We start from the raw sequence: 20212 nt of genomic DNA, 5'->3' as shown, positions 1-20212 counted from the left end.
TCAGGTCTGAGTACATTTTTCCAGTGTTTTCAGTTGCCTTGTTGAAATTCTCATGAAGTTCATCAATTCTTCCCCTAAGTTTATTGAGCATTCTTATAACCACTGTTTTGAACTCTGGTAGAGTAATTAACAGCCCAATGTGCCACTTCTTAATTGCCACTATTTCACATAAGAAATAGTTCAGGTTTTGGTACTCTCCCCTAGTAACAAGGCAGTGGAAATGCTTTAAGGGGCAAGTACTCTGTTTCCCATTTTATTGATCTAAGAGGAGCCCCAGCCAAACACCTATAGCAGCCCGCCGCTTTCTTGGGACAGCCATGGATTCAAATCTCAGCTCTACCACCAACTCTGTGCCCATGGAGGCAGTTAGCAAACATCTCCCTGCTTCTGTTTCCTCATCTGTAAAATGGGAGTACATGACTTGCAAAGTTGGGAATGAAGACCGAAATCACACCAAAAAAACAAATAAACAAAAACAAAACACCAAGTGCCTGACACAGAGGACAAACTGAACATTTTATAGTGCTCAAATTTTCAACAAGTAAAACCTTGTTTGTGCACATTTGTTAAGACACACACACACTTCAGAATATTATCTCTACTGATACAAACAAAAAACACTTCTTCTGTTCAGAAGTATTTCCTTTACATAGAAAGAGTTTTTATTCAATAGGAAACTAATTTTTAACCATATGATTTGATCAAATTTTCTGCTCCCAAGGCATTTGATTGAGGGTGCTGTAGCATATAATTTATTATCATTATTATTACTTTCCATCAAATTTAATACCATGTTTCTTTCTCCCATGTAGAGTATTACCCAACAGAAGTCCCCAGAAGGACCCACAGCATATTCATAACAAAGATAGGAAACTTTTAGTTTTAGCTTTCCAATGTGATAACTGAACTAATAGAGTCAGATTTAGTCAGCTCTGAAACTGGAAAAATGAAAAGCCCTCATGGCCATGAATTTTTTTTTTCAGAGACAGAGAGTCAGAGAGAGGGATAGATAGGAACAGAGAGGAACAGAGAAAGATGAGAAGCATCAATCATCAGTTTTTTGTTGTGATACCTTAGTTGTTCATTGATTGCTTTCTCATATGTGCCTTGACCATGGGGCCACAGCAGACCGAGTAACCCCTTGTTCAAGCTAGCAACCTTGGGTCCAAGCTGGTGAGCTTTGCTCAAATCAGATGAGCCCATGCTCAAGCTGGCAACCTCGAGGTCTCGAACCTGGGTCCTCTGCATCCCAGTCCGATGCTCCATGCACTGCACCACCGCCTGGTCAGGCATGGCCATAAATACTAATACCTCTATAAAATCAGGGGAGAAAAGAGCAAAATATTTTCTTACTAAACTTCTAATATAACTTTAAATTACTTTTTTAAAAAAATTCTTTCTTTAGAAGACATTCTATTGCCTTTAACAGTGTGAACTCTGGAGTGTTTTCTCAGGGCCATCATGGGCAAGCAGATAGTGCATATGAAGTGGGAAAACATCTGTAGAAAAGCAGCCCCTCCTAGACTCCTGGTATATGTGTACAGGAGCCTGATTTACAATCTTGGCTCAGTTCAGAAAAAAAAAAAAGATACATCCCTGGAAAAAGAAAAGCAGCTGACTTTAGAGCATGACTAACCATCAGTCCATTCAAGTGTTCACAGTTAGTCCTGGCTTGTACAGTTTCCAGTACCCTGAAAACACCCTCCATGACCCTGCTCCTCCATGGTCTTCTGAGTGTAGTTATTGTGTTCAAAGCAGTAATATCACAAGTCAAAGGATTTTTGGCTTCCCATGGAACAACCATATGTGAGTCTATTTTAGGTTCAGAAACTGATGCCAAGTCTTCAGCAATCACCTCCTAACTTTGGAGCCACTGTCTGGTCCCCACATCCACACAGCAGTGGCTGGAAAGCATGCCAGAAGAGCAAAGAACCAGCAGCCCAGGACGAACTTTTCTGCAACTCTGGTACCTTCTCCACACACCTCTGCACCACTCAAATGTCCTATAAAATATTAAAACAGATCAACTGGACATGGCTGATTTAGAGGTACAAAAAGGATTTACTCCCTGCAATTTTATTTTTAAAAAATGCATTGTAAACATTGCCTCTAAGTCACTGAAGAATGCTTGAGCCTTTTCATCTCCTCTTTCCAATGCTTTGCAGTTTGCCATATCCAGCTTTTCCCAGAGACATCAGTCTGTTTTTCTCTTATTAACCGAGTTCTGGGGCTGCCCTTGAATGGGAGCTTGTGGTCTGATTGGCAGGAATATTATTATCAGGAGACTTATGATGTGTATATAAAAGTACATGGACCTAGAAATAAAAACATACACAAGTTATATTTCAAACAAGGACACAAGTGGGAAACGTCACATGAACATGCTACATCATCTGCAGTCTGGAGACAGAAGACATTGCTTTAGGAGGAGAGGATGGTCTGAACTAAGGCTTGTCTCAGCCACCCCACAGATACCCCTTTCAGTGAGGGATCAGGATAGAGATGGACCCAACTACAAAACCAGGCAGAGAGAACCCAGCCACCTGTCTGTGAATAGACACGTGGCATGATTTACTTGTCAATGTAATCAAATTAAGAGAACCCCACAAATGCCAGAACACCCCGATATTCAAAGTATAAAGATGCAAAGGACCAAATTCAAACACTATACCATGATCCCCACACACAAATGCAATTGACATTTGTGCAAATGTGCTCGAGTGTAGAAGGTTCCTCTTGGGTGTATTAGGAGCCAGAAAAATCCAAGTTTTGAAAACTTCATAACTCTATAAATAACTTTCATCCAAACTAATAAGAAACAAGTTTCGCTTCTGAGGCTGTAGACTTTTATTGCATAAGCGTGGTACTCGGCACAATGTAGACACTCAAATACTATGCATATCAATAAATGCAAGACATTAAAACTAGGTGCATTTGTTCAACTGTTCTATATCAGTTTGGAAAAGTTGAACTACATTCTCCAATGCTTTTTGAAGATCAAAGGAAAATACTGTATTTCTCCATGTATAAGACGCTCCCATGTATAAGATGCACCTTAATATCAGGGCCCGAAATTTGAAAAAAAAATGTATTATATAAAGTTATTGAACTCAAAGTTGTATTCATCATAAAATTCATACAGCTCCTCAACACTCTCAAAACTCCCATCCATTCGCTTGTCCTCATCTATATCTGATGTCGAATCAGTGTATTCAACAATGAGTGCAATAACAAGCATGAAAAAGTGGGAAATGCAAGTAAAAAAAATCTACAACCACTGTATAAGACGCACCCAGTTTTTAGACCCCTAATTTTTCGGAAAAAGGTGTGTCTTATACATGGAGAAATATGGTAATATTAAAAGGGTAGGAAACCCCCCACTGTTGATTTATGTATCATTCCTCATCGTCTGTGATCAAAAGGTCAGGCACATTACAATCAGATAATTCACATATCCCCTAAACTTCCCTGAAGATGTATACAGAATAGCCAAGAGCTCTAACAGAAGTAAATATAACTTCAATTCTTTCGATAAGGGTTTACTATTTACAATGTACAAAAGTATTAAATTAGAATTTACAAAAAGGCAAATTCACTGCCACTTCCCTTGGGAATGGAAAATAAAACAAATACAGGAGTAACAGTAATTTTTTTTTATATTCGCTGAACTTTTATTCTTGTTGTTACTCTTAAAATTCTACCAGCCACTATACATATGGTAACCTGGATAATGCCCCTTTAAAGATACCCACACACTAAGCCTCAGAACCTGTGAATATACTAACTTATTTGCCATAAGGGACTTTGCAGATGGATCAAGTTCAGGATCTTAAAAATGCAGATATTATTCTGGACTATAAAGTGATGGACTCTGAAGGCTGAGGAAGGGGTTGTGAATGCAGGCGTGAAGGCAGCTTCTACAAGCTTCCCTCCAAAATTGTTAGAGAATTGCAGAAACAAATTTAGTTGAAAGACAATCACTTTTTGTTCCAAATACTAGATGTGGCTTCTGACTGCTCTTGATTTTGATGTTGCTGCTGAGCAGAGACCCAAGTGCCCGTTGACTCTGCACTGACATCACTGCTGGTCCAGGTCCCAGCTCAGGCCACAGATGCCCATGGCTCCCGGTCCATGGTTGTGGCTTCCTTGATTCATATCATGATGCTCAGACATTCCCATGAACTATACACACTGGCCACAGTGGCCGGTGCTGAATGTATGCACACTTAGCCATAGTCCTCTCCAGAACCAACAAAACCAACTCTGATACGAGTCAACAACTAAGACACACATCTCCCTAACTTAAGTGAGTTCCATGTCGGAGCCCTTTCTTTTCTTCAGACACCATTCTGGTCCACAGTGACACAACTTCTAATATTTGAGCATGGTGAGAAAAGATCAATTACTTTGTTCTTAAATCAGTGAAAGTTTTATTCTTAGAAACTCTGTGTTCTTCATACATGGTATCTCTTTTTGTTTGTTATTTTACTGATTTAGAAGTAGTTTATTGAAAAGAAAAAAGCATCTTGAAGTATTAAGGTAAAATCACAAGTAAGCCTGACTAGGTGGTGGCACAGTAGATAAAGCATCAGAATAGGACATGGAGGACCCAGGTTCAAAACACCGAGGTCACGGCCTGAGCACAGGCTCACCAGTTTGAGCATGGGATCACAGACATGACCCCAAGGTCGCTGGCTTGAGCAAGGAGTCACTTGCTCTGCTGTAGCCCACCCTCCCCACCATCAAGGCACATATGAGGAAGCAATCAATGAACAACTAAGCTACGAAGGTGCTGCAATGAAGAATTGATGCTTCTCATTTCTCTCCCTTCCTGTCTCTATCTGTCCCTCTCTCTGTCTCTCTCACACACACACAAAAAAAACCTCAAATGAGAAAACATTCAGTTCAGTATCGGAAAAGAAAGTCTTCAAGTGTATGTGTGGGAGGGAGCACTGAATAATCACAGCGGTTATATTTAGAGAGAATAGCAGGAATTTTATCTGTCATCTTTACATTTTTCTTTATCATTTCCTCATAATGTATCTTTCAGGTGGTAATTTTTTTAAAGCAATGCAATGTAAGACATTTCAGGCAATAAAAGAAGAATGCCTGATTAAAGGAGGTGGGAGAAAAAGGTGGGAGCTGGAATTTGAAGCTGTCCTAGGCTATTATAAATGATGCTGAAATGAACATAGGGGTGCAGGTATCTTTTCAAATACTGTTCTCAATTTCTTCAGATACCCAGAAGTGGAATTGCTAGGTCATATGATAGTTCTATTTTTAATTTTTTTGAAGAACCACTATACTGTTTTCCACAGTGGCTGAACCAATCTGTCTTCCCACTATCAGTGAAGGAGGGTTCCCCTTTTCTCCATATTCTTGCCAACACTAGTTTTTCATTTATTGATGATAGCCATTCTGACAAGCGTGAGAGGTTGTCTCATTGTGATTTTATTTGCATTTCCCTGATGATCAGTGATGCTGATTATTTTTTCATATGTCTATTGGCCATCAATGTATATGTTCTCTCTGGAGAAATGTCTATTGAGGTCTTCTGCCCATCTTTTTCATTGAAAAAATTTTTCTTTTTGCTGTTGTATCAATTCCTTACGTATTTTCAATACCCTTTTTGAATATCACTGGTGAGTTATCTTCTCCCATTTAGTAGGTTGTCTTTCCATTTTGCTGTTTGATGTAGTCCTATATTTTTTCTTTTTTTTTTTTTCATTTTTTTTGGGTATTTTTCTGAAGTGAGGGGGGGCAGACAGACTCCTGCATGCACCCAACCAGGATCCACCTGGCAAGCCCATCAGGGGGCGATGCTCAACCCTCAGCGCTCGGGCCAACTTTGCTCCAATGGAGTCTTAGCTGTGGGAGGGGCAGAAAGAGGTAGAAAGAAAGGAGAAGGGGAAGGGTGGAGAAGCAGATGAGTGCTTCTCCTGTGTGCCCTGGCCAGGAATTGAACCTAGGACTTCCATACGCCAGACTGACACTCTGCTGCTGAGCCAACTGGCCAGAGCCTATTTTTTCTTTTGTTTTCTTTGCCCAAGGAGACATCTCCAAAACAAATATTGCTAAGAGCTATGTCAGAGTTTACCGCCTATATTTTCTTATAGGATTTTTATGGTTTCAGATCTTACATTTAAGTTTTTTATCCATTTTCAGTTTATTCCTGTGTATGGTGTAAGAAAGAGATCATTTCATTTTTTTGCATGTATCTGATTATGCAACACCAGTTATTTAACAGACTGTCTTTACTGCAATGTATGTTCTGGCCTTCTCTGTCATAGATTAATTGACCATATAGGAATAGGGTTATTTCTAGGCTCTGTATTTTGTTCCATTGATCTATGTGTCTTTTTTCATGCCAGTACCATGCTGTTTTATATAATGTAGTCCTGAAGTTTGATATCAGGTAGTGTGATATCTCCAACATCTTCTTATATCTCAGTATTGCTTTGGCACTTCCGGGTCTTCTGTTGTTCCACATAAATTTTATAATTATTCTGTGAAAAATGCCATTGGTGGTGGCACAGTAGATACAGTATTGACCTGGAATGCTGAGGTCGCTGGTTCAAAACCCTGGGCTTCCCTGGTCAAGGCACATATGGGAGTTGATGCTTCCTGCTCCTCCCCCCTTTTCTCTCTCTCACTCTCCCTTTTCTCCCTAAAATGAATAAATAAAATCTTTAAAAAAATGCCATTGGTGTTATGACAGAGATTGCATTAAATATGTCAACTGTTTTGAATGGTAGTGACATTTTAAGATTGTTCTTCCTATGTACGAGTACAGTATATTCTTCCATTTATTTGTGTCTTCTTCAATGTCTTAGAGCAGGGGTCCCCAAACTTTTTACACAGGGGGCCAGTTCACTGTCACTCAGACCATTGGAGGGCCAGACTATAAAAAAAAACTATGAACAAACCCTTATGCACACTGCACATATCTTATTTTAAAGTAAAAAAAACAAAACGGGCCCTGGCCGGTTGGCTCAGCGGTAGAGCATCGGCCTGGCGTGCGGGGGACCCAGGTTCGATTCCCGGCCAGGGCACATAGGAGAAGCGCCCATTTGCTTCTCCACCCCCCCCCCTCCTTCCTCTCTGTCTCTCTCTTCCCCTCCCGCAGCCAAGGCTCCATTGGAGCAAAGATGGCCCGGGCGCTGGGGATGGCTCCTTGGCCTCTGCCCCAGGCGCTAGAGTGGCTCTGGTCGCGGCAGAGCGACGTCCCGGAGGGGCAGAGCATCGCCCCCTGGTCTCCCCTGGTGGGCGTGCCGGGTGGATCCCGGTCGGGCGCATGCGGGAGTCTGTCTGACTGTCTCTCCCCGTTTCCAGCTTCAGAAAAATACAAAAAAAAAAAACAACAAAAAAAAACAAACAAAAAAAACCGGGAACAAATACAATATTTAAAATAACGAACAAGTAAATTTAAATCAACAAACTGACCAGTATTTCAATGGGGACTATGCTCCTCTCACTGACCACCAATGAAAGAGGTGCCCCTTCTGGAAGTGTGGTGGGGGCCGGATAAATGGCTTCAGGGGGCTGCATGCAGTCCGCGGGCCGTAGTTTGGGGACCCCTGTCTTAGAGCTTTCCTAGATATTTTATTTTTTGATGCAATTAAAAATGGGTTTTCTTAATTTCTCTAATAGTTTATTATTGGTGCATAAAAATGTATCCTGCTGCTTTACTAAATTCATATATCAGTTCTAGGTTTTTTGTGGCATCTTTAGAGTTCTCTATATATTGGTATTGGCATCTGCAAATAATGACAGTTTTACTTCTTCTTTTCCAATTCAGATACACTTCGTTTCTTTTTTCTTGCCTGATTGCTGTGGTTAGATCTTCCAATGCCATGCTGAATAAAAGTGATAAAAGGGGGCATCCTTGTCTTGTGCCTGATCTGAAAGAAAAAAGCTTTCAGCTTTTTACTCTTATATATGATGTTAGCTGTGGATTTGCCATAGGTAGCCTTTATTATGTTAAAGCAGGGGTAGTCAACCTTTCTATACCTACCGCCCACTTTTGTATCTCTGTTAGTAGTAAAATTTTCTAACCACTCACTGGTTCTACAGTAATGGTGATTTATAAAGTAGGGAAGTAACTTTACTTTATAAAAGTTATAAAGCAGAGTTACAGCAAGTTAAAGAATATAATAATAATTACTCACCAAGTACTTTATGTCGGATTTTCGCTAAGTTTGGCAGAATAAATCTTTATAAAACAACTTACTATAGTTAAATTTATCTTTTTATTTATACTTTGGTTGCTCCGCTACCGCCCACCATGAAAGCTAGAATGCCCACTAGTGGGAGGTAGGGACCAGGTTGACTACCACTGTATTAAAGTATGTTCCTTCTATCCCCACTTTGCTGAGTTTTTATCATAAATGAATGCTATATTTTATTAATGGCTTTTTCTTCATCTATTGATATGATCATATGATTTTTATCTTCCCTTATGTGCATGTGATATATCACATTAATTGATTTGCATTATTAAACCAACTTTGCATCTTGGAGCCAAATCCCACTTGATTATTGTGTATATGTTTAATGTACTGCTGAATTGGTTTGTTAATATTTTGTTGAGCATTTTTGCATCTGTATTCATGAGCGATATTGTTATATGTTACATAATATATATTAGTATATATTGTATATTAGTATATATACTACATATTATATAACACTTCATAACTGTACTATATAAGTAATATAATATATATTATAGGTTATAATATAATATTATGTGTGTGTGTTAGTGTCTGTTTTTGGTACCAGAGTAAAAGCTGGCCTCATAAAAGAATTTGGGAGCCTTCCCTACTTTTCAAATTTTATGTAGTTTGAGAAGGATAGTCATTAATGTTTCTTTGAATGTTTGGAACAATTCACCTGTGAAGCCAACTGGTCCAGAGCTTTTGTTTGTTAGTTTTTTCATTCCTGATTCAATTTCTTTATTAGTAATCAGTCTGTTTCTTCCAGATTCAGACTTGGGAGATGATGTGTTTCTATGAATCTACCCATTTCTTTCTGGTTGTCCAATCTGTTTGCAAATAATTGTTTGTATTATTTCCTTTAAAAACCCTTTGTATTTCTGTGGTATAGGTTGTCACTTTTCCTCTTTTCTTATTTGGGTCCTTTTTCTGTTTCTTTTTTTTTCTTAATGAGTCTGGCTAAAGGTTCTAAATATAATTGTTTCTCTTTTCAAAAAACCAGCACTTGTTTCAATGATCTTCTCATTCTGATATTTAGTTCCTATTTTGTTTATTTCCACTAAATCTTTATTATTTTCTTCCATTTACTTTGGTCTTTGTTCCTTTCCAGTTCCTTTATGAGTCAAGTTAGCTCTGAATCTAGCCAATCGAGCTCCTCCACTGTATGTCCCCACACTGGAAGCAGGAGCAGGTGAGCTCATGAGTGAGAGAGTCCATGCATGGGACCCTCAAGAGGAGCGCCCAGGACTCTAGCAGCCCACTGTCTCACTCAGATGCAATCCCCACAGATGTCATGGGGACTTCTCTTCCTAGGTGAATGGTCCCAGTCCCCTAACTCCTCAATGAGGACCTCCACAACTGAAATATCCCTTCCAATTCTTAATTGCCACACTGTAGGTGCAGGACCTGGCCTTTCCACATCTCTGCTTCTCCTACCAGTCACATTATAGATATTTTACATCTTTAGTTATAAGACTAGTCTTCAGGAGGTTCTCAGTGATTGTTGTTCTACAATTTAGTTGTAATTTTGATGGAGTCACTGGAGGGGATGCACACTGTGTTTACCTACTCTGCCATCTTAACCACAAGTCATCAGAGAAGTACCAATATTTTAATAGCAGATGGGTGAAGACCCACAGGAAGACAATCTAATGTACTGTCTAAACAAGGACATTAATGTGAGTGAAAAAGGGCTCTATTTCTAAACATGCTGGCTCAACAAGTGTAAACTAGGATTCTCACAGGCAAACCCTAGCTATAGGCAATTTTAGCTTTCAAAGTCTGTTCACTTAAAATACACTTTATTCTTGCATCTTGCCTTAATTGTTCATATGTGACCAAATGTACACTGAAGCAATTACATTAAAGCCAAATATTTTAGTAATAAAAAAATTTCAGTCCCCTAGTAAGGTTTAGTAACCTTTTCTAACATTCAATATTTATTTAAATTTTAAAATTTCTTCTTTATGGAAAAGCTCAATTCACATTTATTGGGCATGCTAGGACTTGAACTAAGTATTCCCGATACATGGATAAATAGGGCATTATACCTACACTCAAGAAGTTTACAATCTATAAAAATTTCTACACAAATTCTAACATTCTTACACTTGGAATTTTTTTTAAGTGTTATCTAGTTGTATAAGAATTTGCTTTATAAAACTGCTTCATGTAAAGGTTCTTCTATGGACTGTTTATGTCCCCCCAAAATTCATTGCGAAGCCTTAACTCCCACTGTGAGGGTATTCAGAGAAATGGCCTTTGGGAGGTAATTTCATTTAAATGAAGCTATTAGACTAGGACCCCCATGACAGGGTTAGTGCCCTTATTTGAAGAGAAAAAAGAACAAAACCACAGTATTTCCAAGCTCCATCTCTCTCTTTCTCAATCTATTTTGGTTTTTGTCTCTTCTTCAGTGTCCCTTTGTTCTTTCTTGCTGTCTCTCCTCTCTCACTGTCTGTTTCTCTACATTTTTCTCTGCTCTTCTGTCTTCCTCCGTGACCCTCTCCCTACCCCTCATTCTCTTTCTCCCTCTTCCATATGAGGGCACAGTGAGAAAACAGCCTTCTGCAAGCCAGGAAGAGCACCCTCACCAGCTGTGAGAAATCAGTGTCTGTGTTTAGGCCACGGGTCTAAGGATTTAGTCCTAGCAGCCCCAGTGGACTAAGTCAGGCTCTTTCATAACATAGTAGTCCCCCTCCTTATCCACAGCTTCAGCTACCTGTAGTCAGCAGTGGCCCAGAAATAGTCCATGGAAACATTTATAAGTTTTAAATTGCACATAGTTCTGAGCAGTGCGATGAAATCTTGTACCATCCCACTCCATCCTGCCTGGGATGTGACGCATCACTTGGTCCAGCGTCTGCAGGCTGCAGACACTCCCCACCTGTTAGTAGCCCTCTTAGTTATCAGATCAACTGTCACAGTATTGCAGTGCTTGTACTCATGGAACCCTAATTACACTTAATAAAGGCACCGATGCACAAGAGTAATGATGCTGGCAATTCCGATATGCCTAAGAAAAGCTGTAAAGTGCTTTTCTTAGATGAAGAAATAATTATGTTTAGGAAAAATTGTAGAATATACAGGGTTTGGTGTTTGCCACAGTTTCAGGAATCCATGTGGGGTATTAGAATGTATGCCTTGTAAATAAACAAGGACTACTAGACATTTAAGCATTCACTTGGGCCCATTTACAAGTTATAGAAACAAGTTAGGCCTGACCTGTGGTGGCGCAGTGGATAAAGTGTTGACCTGGAATGCTAAGGTCACCGGTTCAAAACCCTGGGATTACCTGGCCAAGGCACATATGGGAGTTGATGCTTCCTGCTCCTCCCCTCTTCTTCTCTCTCTCTCTCTCTCTCCCTCTCTCTCTCTCTCCTCCTCCTCCTCTCTAAAATGAATAAATAAAGTCTTATAAAAAAAAAAGAAGCCTCAACTCTTAGTTGCAGCATAAAAAAATTTTAAAAAAAGAAACAAGTTAGACTGAGAAATTTAAAGCTAAGTTTTGAAGTCACTATAGATTGAAAACTGGTAAGACAAAAATGAAACACATCTGAAACTGAAATGTTAAACAGTGAAGGACATACTGAGAAATGGATATGCATGCAGCTGTGTTTCATTGCCAGTGATTGAAATTATCCCAGAGAGAGGAAAAGATCTGGAATGCAACCAGACCCACCTCCACTAAAAGACCACACAGCTTTAATGTCTTAAAAGAAATTCCGTGATTCTCTTAAGAGATTATGAAAACACTTTTGAGACACAATCTATAATAGCTGTTGGCAATAGGTAGCTGCTAAAATTCAAATAATTTAAAATTAGATAAAATTGACATTTAAGTTCCTCAGTCACGCTAGCCAGATTTCAAATGCTCAATGGACATGTGGTTAATGTATTGGGTGGCATTTCTGTCATTGTAGAAACTTCTATTAAACATTAGAGTTGATCTAGATAAAGAATTTAAATTGTATATATAAGCATACCTCAGAGACATTGCAAGTTCAGTCTGGACCACTGTAATACAGCGAATATTTCAATAAAGTGAGTCCTACAAAATTTTTTCTTTTCCACTGCATTTGAAAGATGACGTCAGAAAAATGGCGCCGTGAGGAGCGCGACCGACAAATCTCCCCAAAATTTCAACAAGTTAATCAACCAGAGATAGAAAAATCTATCCTTGGAGCATATGGAAGGTCCACACACTGAAGGCAAAGGTAGGATCGAGCGAAAAATTGACTAAATATATATTCAACCCTGAAGGAAATAAGTCGGACAAAGAAACACTCTGCCTTTCTCACTAACCTGAGCAAAGGCTGCTTTCACTTCGAACGGGGGGGGGGGCGGGGGGGGAGGCTAAGGGCACAGACGTTCGTTCAAGCCGAGGAAAGAGTATACCTGTGGTGAATGAGCCCACACGAGCAACCACCCGCGCGCGCCACAAGCAGCAGCTGCCAGTGACGTGCAGGGACTGCACCAAAGCAAACTTCCCTATGCCTGAGCTTCTCTAGGAGGGTGGGGCGCCTCACCCAGCCATTCAAGCTAACAAGCGTTGGGGGAGGGGTGTGCGGGCAGCTTGCAGTCCTTTCTGGAGCAGATAGGGGGATCCAATCGCTGAAATTAGCTTAACCCAGTCTGCTCACCTCCCAACTGACCTACGCGGCTCTAATTGACAAGATCTCTCTCAGTTCAGTGATCCAAGACAAGAAGCATGATATATTTTAGTGCCTCTTGCTAAAGGGGTGGGGGCAACTTCTAATTGGCAGAGCTTTCATACTCAAGGATATATGCTAAAAAGAGGGACTTGGCAGATGTTAAGACCTCCTATACTGCAGGCAGTGACTAGGTCATCTTCTTCCCAGCCAAAACAGGTTACAAACAAAGTGTAAAAAGCCTGGGGAGAGTGGTCCCACAGAGTGCTAGGCATGTTGAACAGGCCTGGAGGCTCATAGAAAATCACCTAGAGAGCAATTGGCTCCCAGCCCCGCCTGATTACGCTGGCGGCTCTGACTACCAGAGCCTTACCCAGAGCCCTGCATTGAGTGGGGATGGAGGGGGGATTTGCCAGCTCTTTGAGCCTCTTACTCCCCGGGCAGAGGCAGCGGCAGCGGCAGCCTCATAGTTGGATTATGAGGCTGCTAATTCAGGAAGGGGAGACTAGGAGAGAGGCTCTGGGAAAATGGACTCTCTCATTGTCGGAGCCTGCAAACGCTAACAAGCCTTGACTACCAAGGAGACTGAAGCCAAATATATGACACTGCTGCAGAGTCTCATCAATTGCAAATCCCTACCTAAGCATGCCACAGGGGCAGATCTGGGGTACAGAGTCACCAACCAGGAAGAGGGAGAGGAAAGAAAAAGGAAGAAGTTAACCTCTCAAAATCAAGAAAAATCCACAGACTTTATAACTTGTTCCACTATTTTTTTGTTTCTTTCATCTTCTTGCATTTATTATTATTATTTCTATTTCCTCCCCCTTGGTCCTTTTATTCTCTGCCCATCTTATTCTTCTCTTTTCTTAAACTACACTACCCATAAGTGTTACATTGTATTTCTTTTCTCCTTCCTTACTCTCCATGAGGGTTACACTCCAAAACCCTTTTTTTTTTTTTTTTAATAATTTTTTATTAATGGTAATGGGATGACATTAATAAATCAGGGTACATATATTCAAAGAAAACATGTCTAGGTTATTTTGTCATCAAATTATGTTGCAAACCCCTCGCCCAAAGTCAGATTGTCCTCCGTCACCCTCCATCTAGTTCTCTGTGCCCCTCCCCCTCCAGCTAACTCTCTCCCTCCCTCCCTCCCATGTCCTCCCTCCCCCCCCCCCACCCTTGGTAACCACCACACTCTTGTCCATGTCTCTTAGTCTCATTTTTATGTTCCACCAATGTATGGAATCATGTAGTTCTTGTTTTTTTCTGATTTACTTATTTCACTCCTTATAATGTTATCAAGATCCCACCATTTTGCTGTAAATGATCTGATGTCATCATTTCTTATGGCTGAGTAGTATTCCATAGTGTATATGTGCCACATCTTCTTTATCCAGTCTTCTATTGAAGGGCTTTTTGGTTGTTTCCATGTCTTGGCCACTGTGAACAGTGCTGCAATGAACATGGGGCTACATGTGTCTTCACGTATCAATGTTTCTGAGGTTTTGGGATATATACCCAGTAGAGGGATTGTTGGGTCATAAGGTAGTTCTATTTGCAGTTTTTTGAGGAACCACCATACTTTCCTCCATAATGGTTGTACTACTTTACAGTCCCACCAAGAGTGAATGAGGGTTTCTTTCTCTCCACAGCCTCTCCAACATTTGCTATTACCCGTCTTGTTGATAATAGCTAATCTAACAGGAGTGAGGTGGTATCTCATTGTAGTTTTGATTTGCATTTCTCTAATAACTAATGAAGCTGAGCATCTTTTCATATATCTGTTGGCCATTTGTATCTCTTCCTGGGAGAAGTGTCTGTTCATGTCCTCTTCCCATTTTTTTATTGGATTGCTTGTTTGTTTGTTGTTGAGTTTTATGAGTTCTTTGTAAATTTTGGATATTAGGCCCTTATCTGAGCTGTCGTTTGAAAATATCAGTTCCCATATAGTTGGCTGTCTGTTTATTTTGATATCAGTTTCTCTTGCTGAGCAAAAACTTTTAATTCTGATGTAGTCCCATTCATTTATCTTTGCCTTCACTTCTCTTGCCATTGGAGTCAAGTTCATAAAATGTTCTTTAAAACCTAGGTCCATGATTTTAGTACCTATTTCTTCTTCTATGTACTTTATTGTTTCAGGTCTTATATTTAGGTCTTTGATCCATTTTGAATTAATTTTAGTACACAGGGACAGGCTGTAGTCGAGTTTCATTCTTTTGCATGTGGCTTTCCAGTTTTCCCAACACCATTTGTTGAAGAGGCTTTCTTTTCTCCATTGTGTGTTGTTGGCCCCTTTATCAAAGATTATTTGACCATATATATGTGGTTTTATTTCTGGGCTTTCTATTCTGTTCCATTGGTCTGAGTGTCTATTTTTTTGCCAATACCATGCTGTTTTGATTATCGTGGCCCTATAATATAGTTTAAAGTCAGGAATTGTAATGCCCCCAACTTCATTCTTTTTCCTTAGGATTGTTTTGGCTATTCGGGGTTTTTTATAGTTCCATATAAATCTGATGATTTTTTGTTCCATTTCTTTAAAAAATCTCATAGGGATTTTGATGGGAATTGCATTAAATTTGTATATTGCTTTGGGTAATATGGCCATTTTGATTATATTTATTCTTCCTTTCCAAGAACAAGGAGTAATTTTCCATCTCATTGTATCTTTTTCGATTTCCCTTAACAATGCTTTGTAACTTTCATTATATAGGTCCTTTACGTTCTTTGTTATGTTTATTCCTAGGTATTTTATTTTTTTTGTTGCAATCGTGAAGGGGATTATTTTTTTGAGTTCGTTTTCTAATATTTCATTGTTGGCATATAGAAAGGCTATGGACTTTTGTATGTTAATTTTGTATCCTGCGACCTTACTGTATTGGTTTATTGTTTCTAATAATCTTTTTGTGGAGTCCTTCGGGTTTTCGATGTATAGGATCATATCATCAGCAAAAAGTGATAGCTTTACTTCTTTTTTTCCGATATGGATGCCTTTTATTTCTTTGTCTTGTCTGATTGCTCTGGCCAGAACTTCTAGCACCACGTTGAATAAGAGTGGAGAGAGTGGACAACCCTGTCTTGTTCCTGATTTAAGGTAGAAAGTCCTCAGTTTTATGCCGTTTAATAGGATGTTGGCTGATGGTTTATCATATATGGCCTTTATCATGTTGAGATATTTTCCTTCTATACCCATTTTGTTGAGAGTCTTAAACATAAAATTGTGTTGTATTTTATCAAAAGCCTTTTCTGCATCTATTGATAAGATCATGTGGTTTTTGTTCTTTGTTTTGTTGATATGGTGTATTACGTTAACCGTTTTGCGTATGTTGAACCATCCTTGAGATTCTGGGATGAATCCCACTTGATCATGATGTATTATTTTTTTAATATGTTGTTGTATTCGGTTTGCCAGTATTTTGTTTAGTATTTTAGCATCTGTATTCATTAGAGATATTGGTCTGTAGTTTTCTTTCTTTGTGCCATCCTTGCCAGGTTTTGGTATGAGGGTTATGTTGGCCTCATAAAATGTGTTTGGAAGTATTGCTTCTTCTTCAATTTTTTGGAAGACTTTGAGTAGAATAGGAACCAAGTCTTCTTTGAATGTTTGATAGAATTCACTAGTATAACCGTCTGGGCCTGGACTTTTATTTTTGGGGAGATTTTTAATAGTTTTTTCTATTTCCTCCCTGCTGATTGGTCTGTTTAGGCTTTCTGCTTCTTCATGACTCAGTCTAGGAAGGTTGTATTGTTCTAGGAATTTATCCATTTCTTCTAGATTGTTGTATTTGGTGGCATATAATTTTTCATAGTATTCTACAATAATTCTTTGTATATCTATGATGTCTGTGGTGATCTCTCCTCTTTCATTTTGGATTTTATTTATTTGAGTCCTGTGCCTTTTTTCCTTGGTGAGTCTTGCCAAGGGTTTGTCAATTTTGTTGATCTTTTCAAAGAACCAGCTCCTTGTTTTATTGATTTTTTCTATAGTTTTTCTGTTCTCTATTTCATTTATTTCTGCTCTGATTTTTATTATCTCCTTTCTTCGGCTGGTTTTGGGTTGTCTTTGTTCTTCTTTTTCTAGTTCCTTAAGGTGTGAAGTTAAGTGGTTTACTTCGGCTCTCTCTTGTTTGTTCATATAGGCCTGAAGTGATATGAACTTTCCACTTATTACTGCTTTTGCTGCATCCCAGAGATTCTGATATGTCGTATTTTCATTTTCATTTGTCTGTATATATCTTTTGATTTCTGCGCTTATTTCTTCTTTGACCCATTCATTTTTTAGAAGTATGTTGTTTAGTTTCCACACTTTTGTGGGTTTTTCCCCCTCTTTTTTGCAGTTGAATTCTAGTTTCAAGGCTTTATGATCAGAAAATATGCTTGGTACAATTTCAATTTTTCTAAATTTGCTGATATTGTCTTTGTGGCCCAACATATGGTCAATTCTTGAGAATGTTCCATGTACACTAGAGAAAAATGTATACTCTGTCGCTTTGGGATGAAGTGTCCTGTAGATGTCTATCATATCCAGGTGTTCTAGTATTTCGTTTAAGGCCACTATATCTTTATTGATTCTCTGTTTGGATGACCGATCTAGAGCCGTCAGCGGTGTATTGAGGTCTCCAAGTATGATTGTATTTTTGTTAGTTTTTGTTTTAAGGTCAATAAGTAGCTGTCTTATATATTTTGGTGCTCCTTGGTTTGGTGCATATATATTAAGGATTGTTATGTCTTCTTGATTCAACTTCCCCTTAATCATTATGAAATGACCATTTTTGTCTCTGAGTACTTTTTCTGTCTTGTAGTCAGCATTATTAGATATGAGTATTGCTACGCCTGCTTTTTTTTGGGTGTTGTTTGCTTAGAGTATTGTTTTCCAGCCTTTCACTTTGAATTTGTTTTTATCCTTGTTGCTTAGATGTGTTTCTTGTAGGCAGCATATAGTTGGATTTTCTTTTTTAATCCATTCTGCTACTCTGTGTCTTTTTATTGGTAAGTTTAATCCATTTACATTTAGTGTAATTATTGACACTTGTGGGTTCCCTACTGCCATTTTATAAATTGCTTTCTGTTAGTTTTGTATCTAGTTTGATTCTTCTCTTTTGTTTTTCGATCATTTGATTTTGTTTGTTTGTGTTCCATACTTCTTTCCTCTGTTGCTACCTTTTTTAAGTCAAGTGTTTTTGTGGTGGTTTTTTTAAGGGTGGTTACCATTAAGTAATGAAAAGGGTACCTACCATATTCATTGTAGTACCCTATCTTATAAGCATTTCTGCACTTCATCATCCTTTGCTACTGTTAATCTCCATCCTCTCCTCTTTTTTTCCTTTGTTGTCACAGTTTAAGTTTGGTTTTATTGTGTTCTTGGTGGAGCTGTTACTTGTGGTGTTGTTTTCTTTTGTTCTTTGAATCTGGTTGGAAAACACCCTTTAGTATTTCCTGGAGTGGGGGCTTTCTGTTGATAAATTCTCTCATCTTTTCTGTATTTGTGAATGTTTTTATATCTCCTTCATACTTGAAGGATAGCTTTGATGGGTATAGTATTCTTGGCTGAAAGTTCCTCTCTTTCAGGGCTTTAAATATTGGGGTCCACTCTCTTCTAGCTTGTAGAGTTTCTGCTGAGAAATCTGATGATAATCTAATAGGCCTTCCTTTATATGTTGTACTCTTCTTTTCCCTGGCTGCCTTGAGAATTTTTTCTTTGTCATTGGTTTGTGTCATCTTTATTATGATGTGCCTTGGAGTGGGTTTGTTGGGGTTAAGAAAACTTGGTGTTCTGTTTGCTTCTTGAATTTGAGGCTTTAGTTCCTTCCACAGGCTTGGGAAGTTCTCGTCTATTATTTGTTTGAGTATATTCTCCATTCCATTTTCTTTCTCTTCTCCCTCTGATATACCTATTATTCTTATGTTATTCTTTCTGATGGAGTCAGACAATTCCTGTAGGGCTATCTCGTTTTTTATTATTTTTGAGTCTCTTTCTTCTTCTCTCTGTTGTGCCTCAAGTTGTTTGTCTTCTATTTCACTAATCCTATCTTCAATCTAGGCTGTTCTGTTAGCTAAGCTTGTTACCTCGTTTTTCAGCTCGTGAAGTGAGTTTTTCATTTCTGTTTCATTTGTTTTTATAGTTTCAATTTCCTTGGTAATATATTCTTTGTGTTCATTGAGTTGTTTTCTGATCTCCCTATATTGCCTTTCTGTGTTTTCTTGTATCTCTCTGAGTATTTTTAAGATTTCTAGTTTAAATTCTCTGTCATTTAGGTCCAAGGCTTCCAATATGTTAAGTCTTTTCTCCATAGATTTTTCCACATCTATTTGTGTTACCTCTCTTTCTTTTGTATCCATAATATTCGATTTCCTCTTTCTTATCGGCATCTGAGGGTGGTCTTATTGATAGCACTAATTAGAATTAATAAAGAGTAAAAAGTAAAAAAAAAAAAAAAAAAAAGGTAAAACACCCCACAAAAAAAAACAGTAATAATTTATTATTTCCCCCTTTTTTTCTCTCTTCTCTTTCCCTCCTCTCCCCTCCTCAGGGAAATATTGTGCCTATAATGGAGGGCCTGATTTGGGGTGAAGAGTTCAAGGGGCAAAAAAAAGGGAGTAGGGACCTACTAAATGCAAAAAAAAAAAAAAAAAAAAAAAAGGAAGAAAATCTTAGACAAGCATAAGATGATTTGCTTGTATGTGATGGTCAACTAAGAGATATAATGAGAGGGATAAGAGGGAACCAGAAAAAAGGACCAAAAAAGAATAATAAAGAAGAAAAAATAAAAATAATAAGTAAAAATCTGTTGTATTAAGTGAAGCGAAGACTAAATACAATGGAGACCTTGGGTTGGGAGGACCCAAAATGCCACAAAAATAAACAAACAAGAAAAAAAAATAAAAACAAAAGCAAAAAAGAGAAATAAAGCCAAAAAAAAAGCCTTGAGTCCCAAATTAACTAATTTGTTCGTGATTGAGGATTATATGGGAGGAAAGTAAAATGAGAAAAGAAAAAACGAATAGAAAGGAAAAAATAAGAAAAAGAGAAAAACGAAGGAAGAAATAAAATAGGAAGAGAAAAAAACAAAATAAAGCAAGACAAAAAAAAAAAAAAGAGGAGAGAGTGAGAGTTAAGTGTTTTGGAGTATAACCTTAAAGGAGGGTGAGGATGAAGAAGAAAAATAAAATGCAAAACTCATGGGTAGTGTAGTTCAAGAAAGGGGAAGCATAAGATGGGCAGAGAATAGAAGGACCGAGGTGGAGGAAATAAAGGCAAAAAGATAGAAGAAACAAACAACAACAACAACAACAACAACAAAAATAGTGGATCAAGTTGTAAAGTCTGTGGGTTTTTCTTGA

The 20212-nt window shown here is 38.5% G+C and overlaps 1 protein-coding gene across 1 annotated transcript in view; it reads right to left on the bottom strand.

The window, feature by feature from the left end:
• Positions 1 to 497: 497 nt before the first annotated feature.
• MBOAT1 (membrane bound O-acyltransferase domain containing 1) overlaps positions 498 to 20212 on the bottom strand; it is a 132770-nt gene continuing 113055 nt past the window's right edge. The window contains 1 exon segment of the mRNA XM_066268298.1: positions 498 to 2315. Coding sequence (XP_066124395.1) covers positions 2195 to 2315 — 121 coding nt within the window. The 3' untranslated portion in view covers positions 498 to 2194.

The sequence above is a fragment of the Saccopteryx bilineata genome, chromosome 3, assembly GCF_036850765.1.
Source record: "Saccopteryx bilineata isolate mSacBil1 chromosome 3, mSacBil1_pri_phased_curated, whole genome shotgun sequence".
Taxonomy (NCBI): domain Eukaryota; kingdom Metazoa; phylum Chordata; class Mammalia; order Chiroptera; family Emballonuridae; genus Saccopteryx; species Saccopteryx bilineata.
This window is presented reverse-complemented; position numbering and strand designations above follow the sequence as displayed.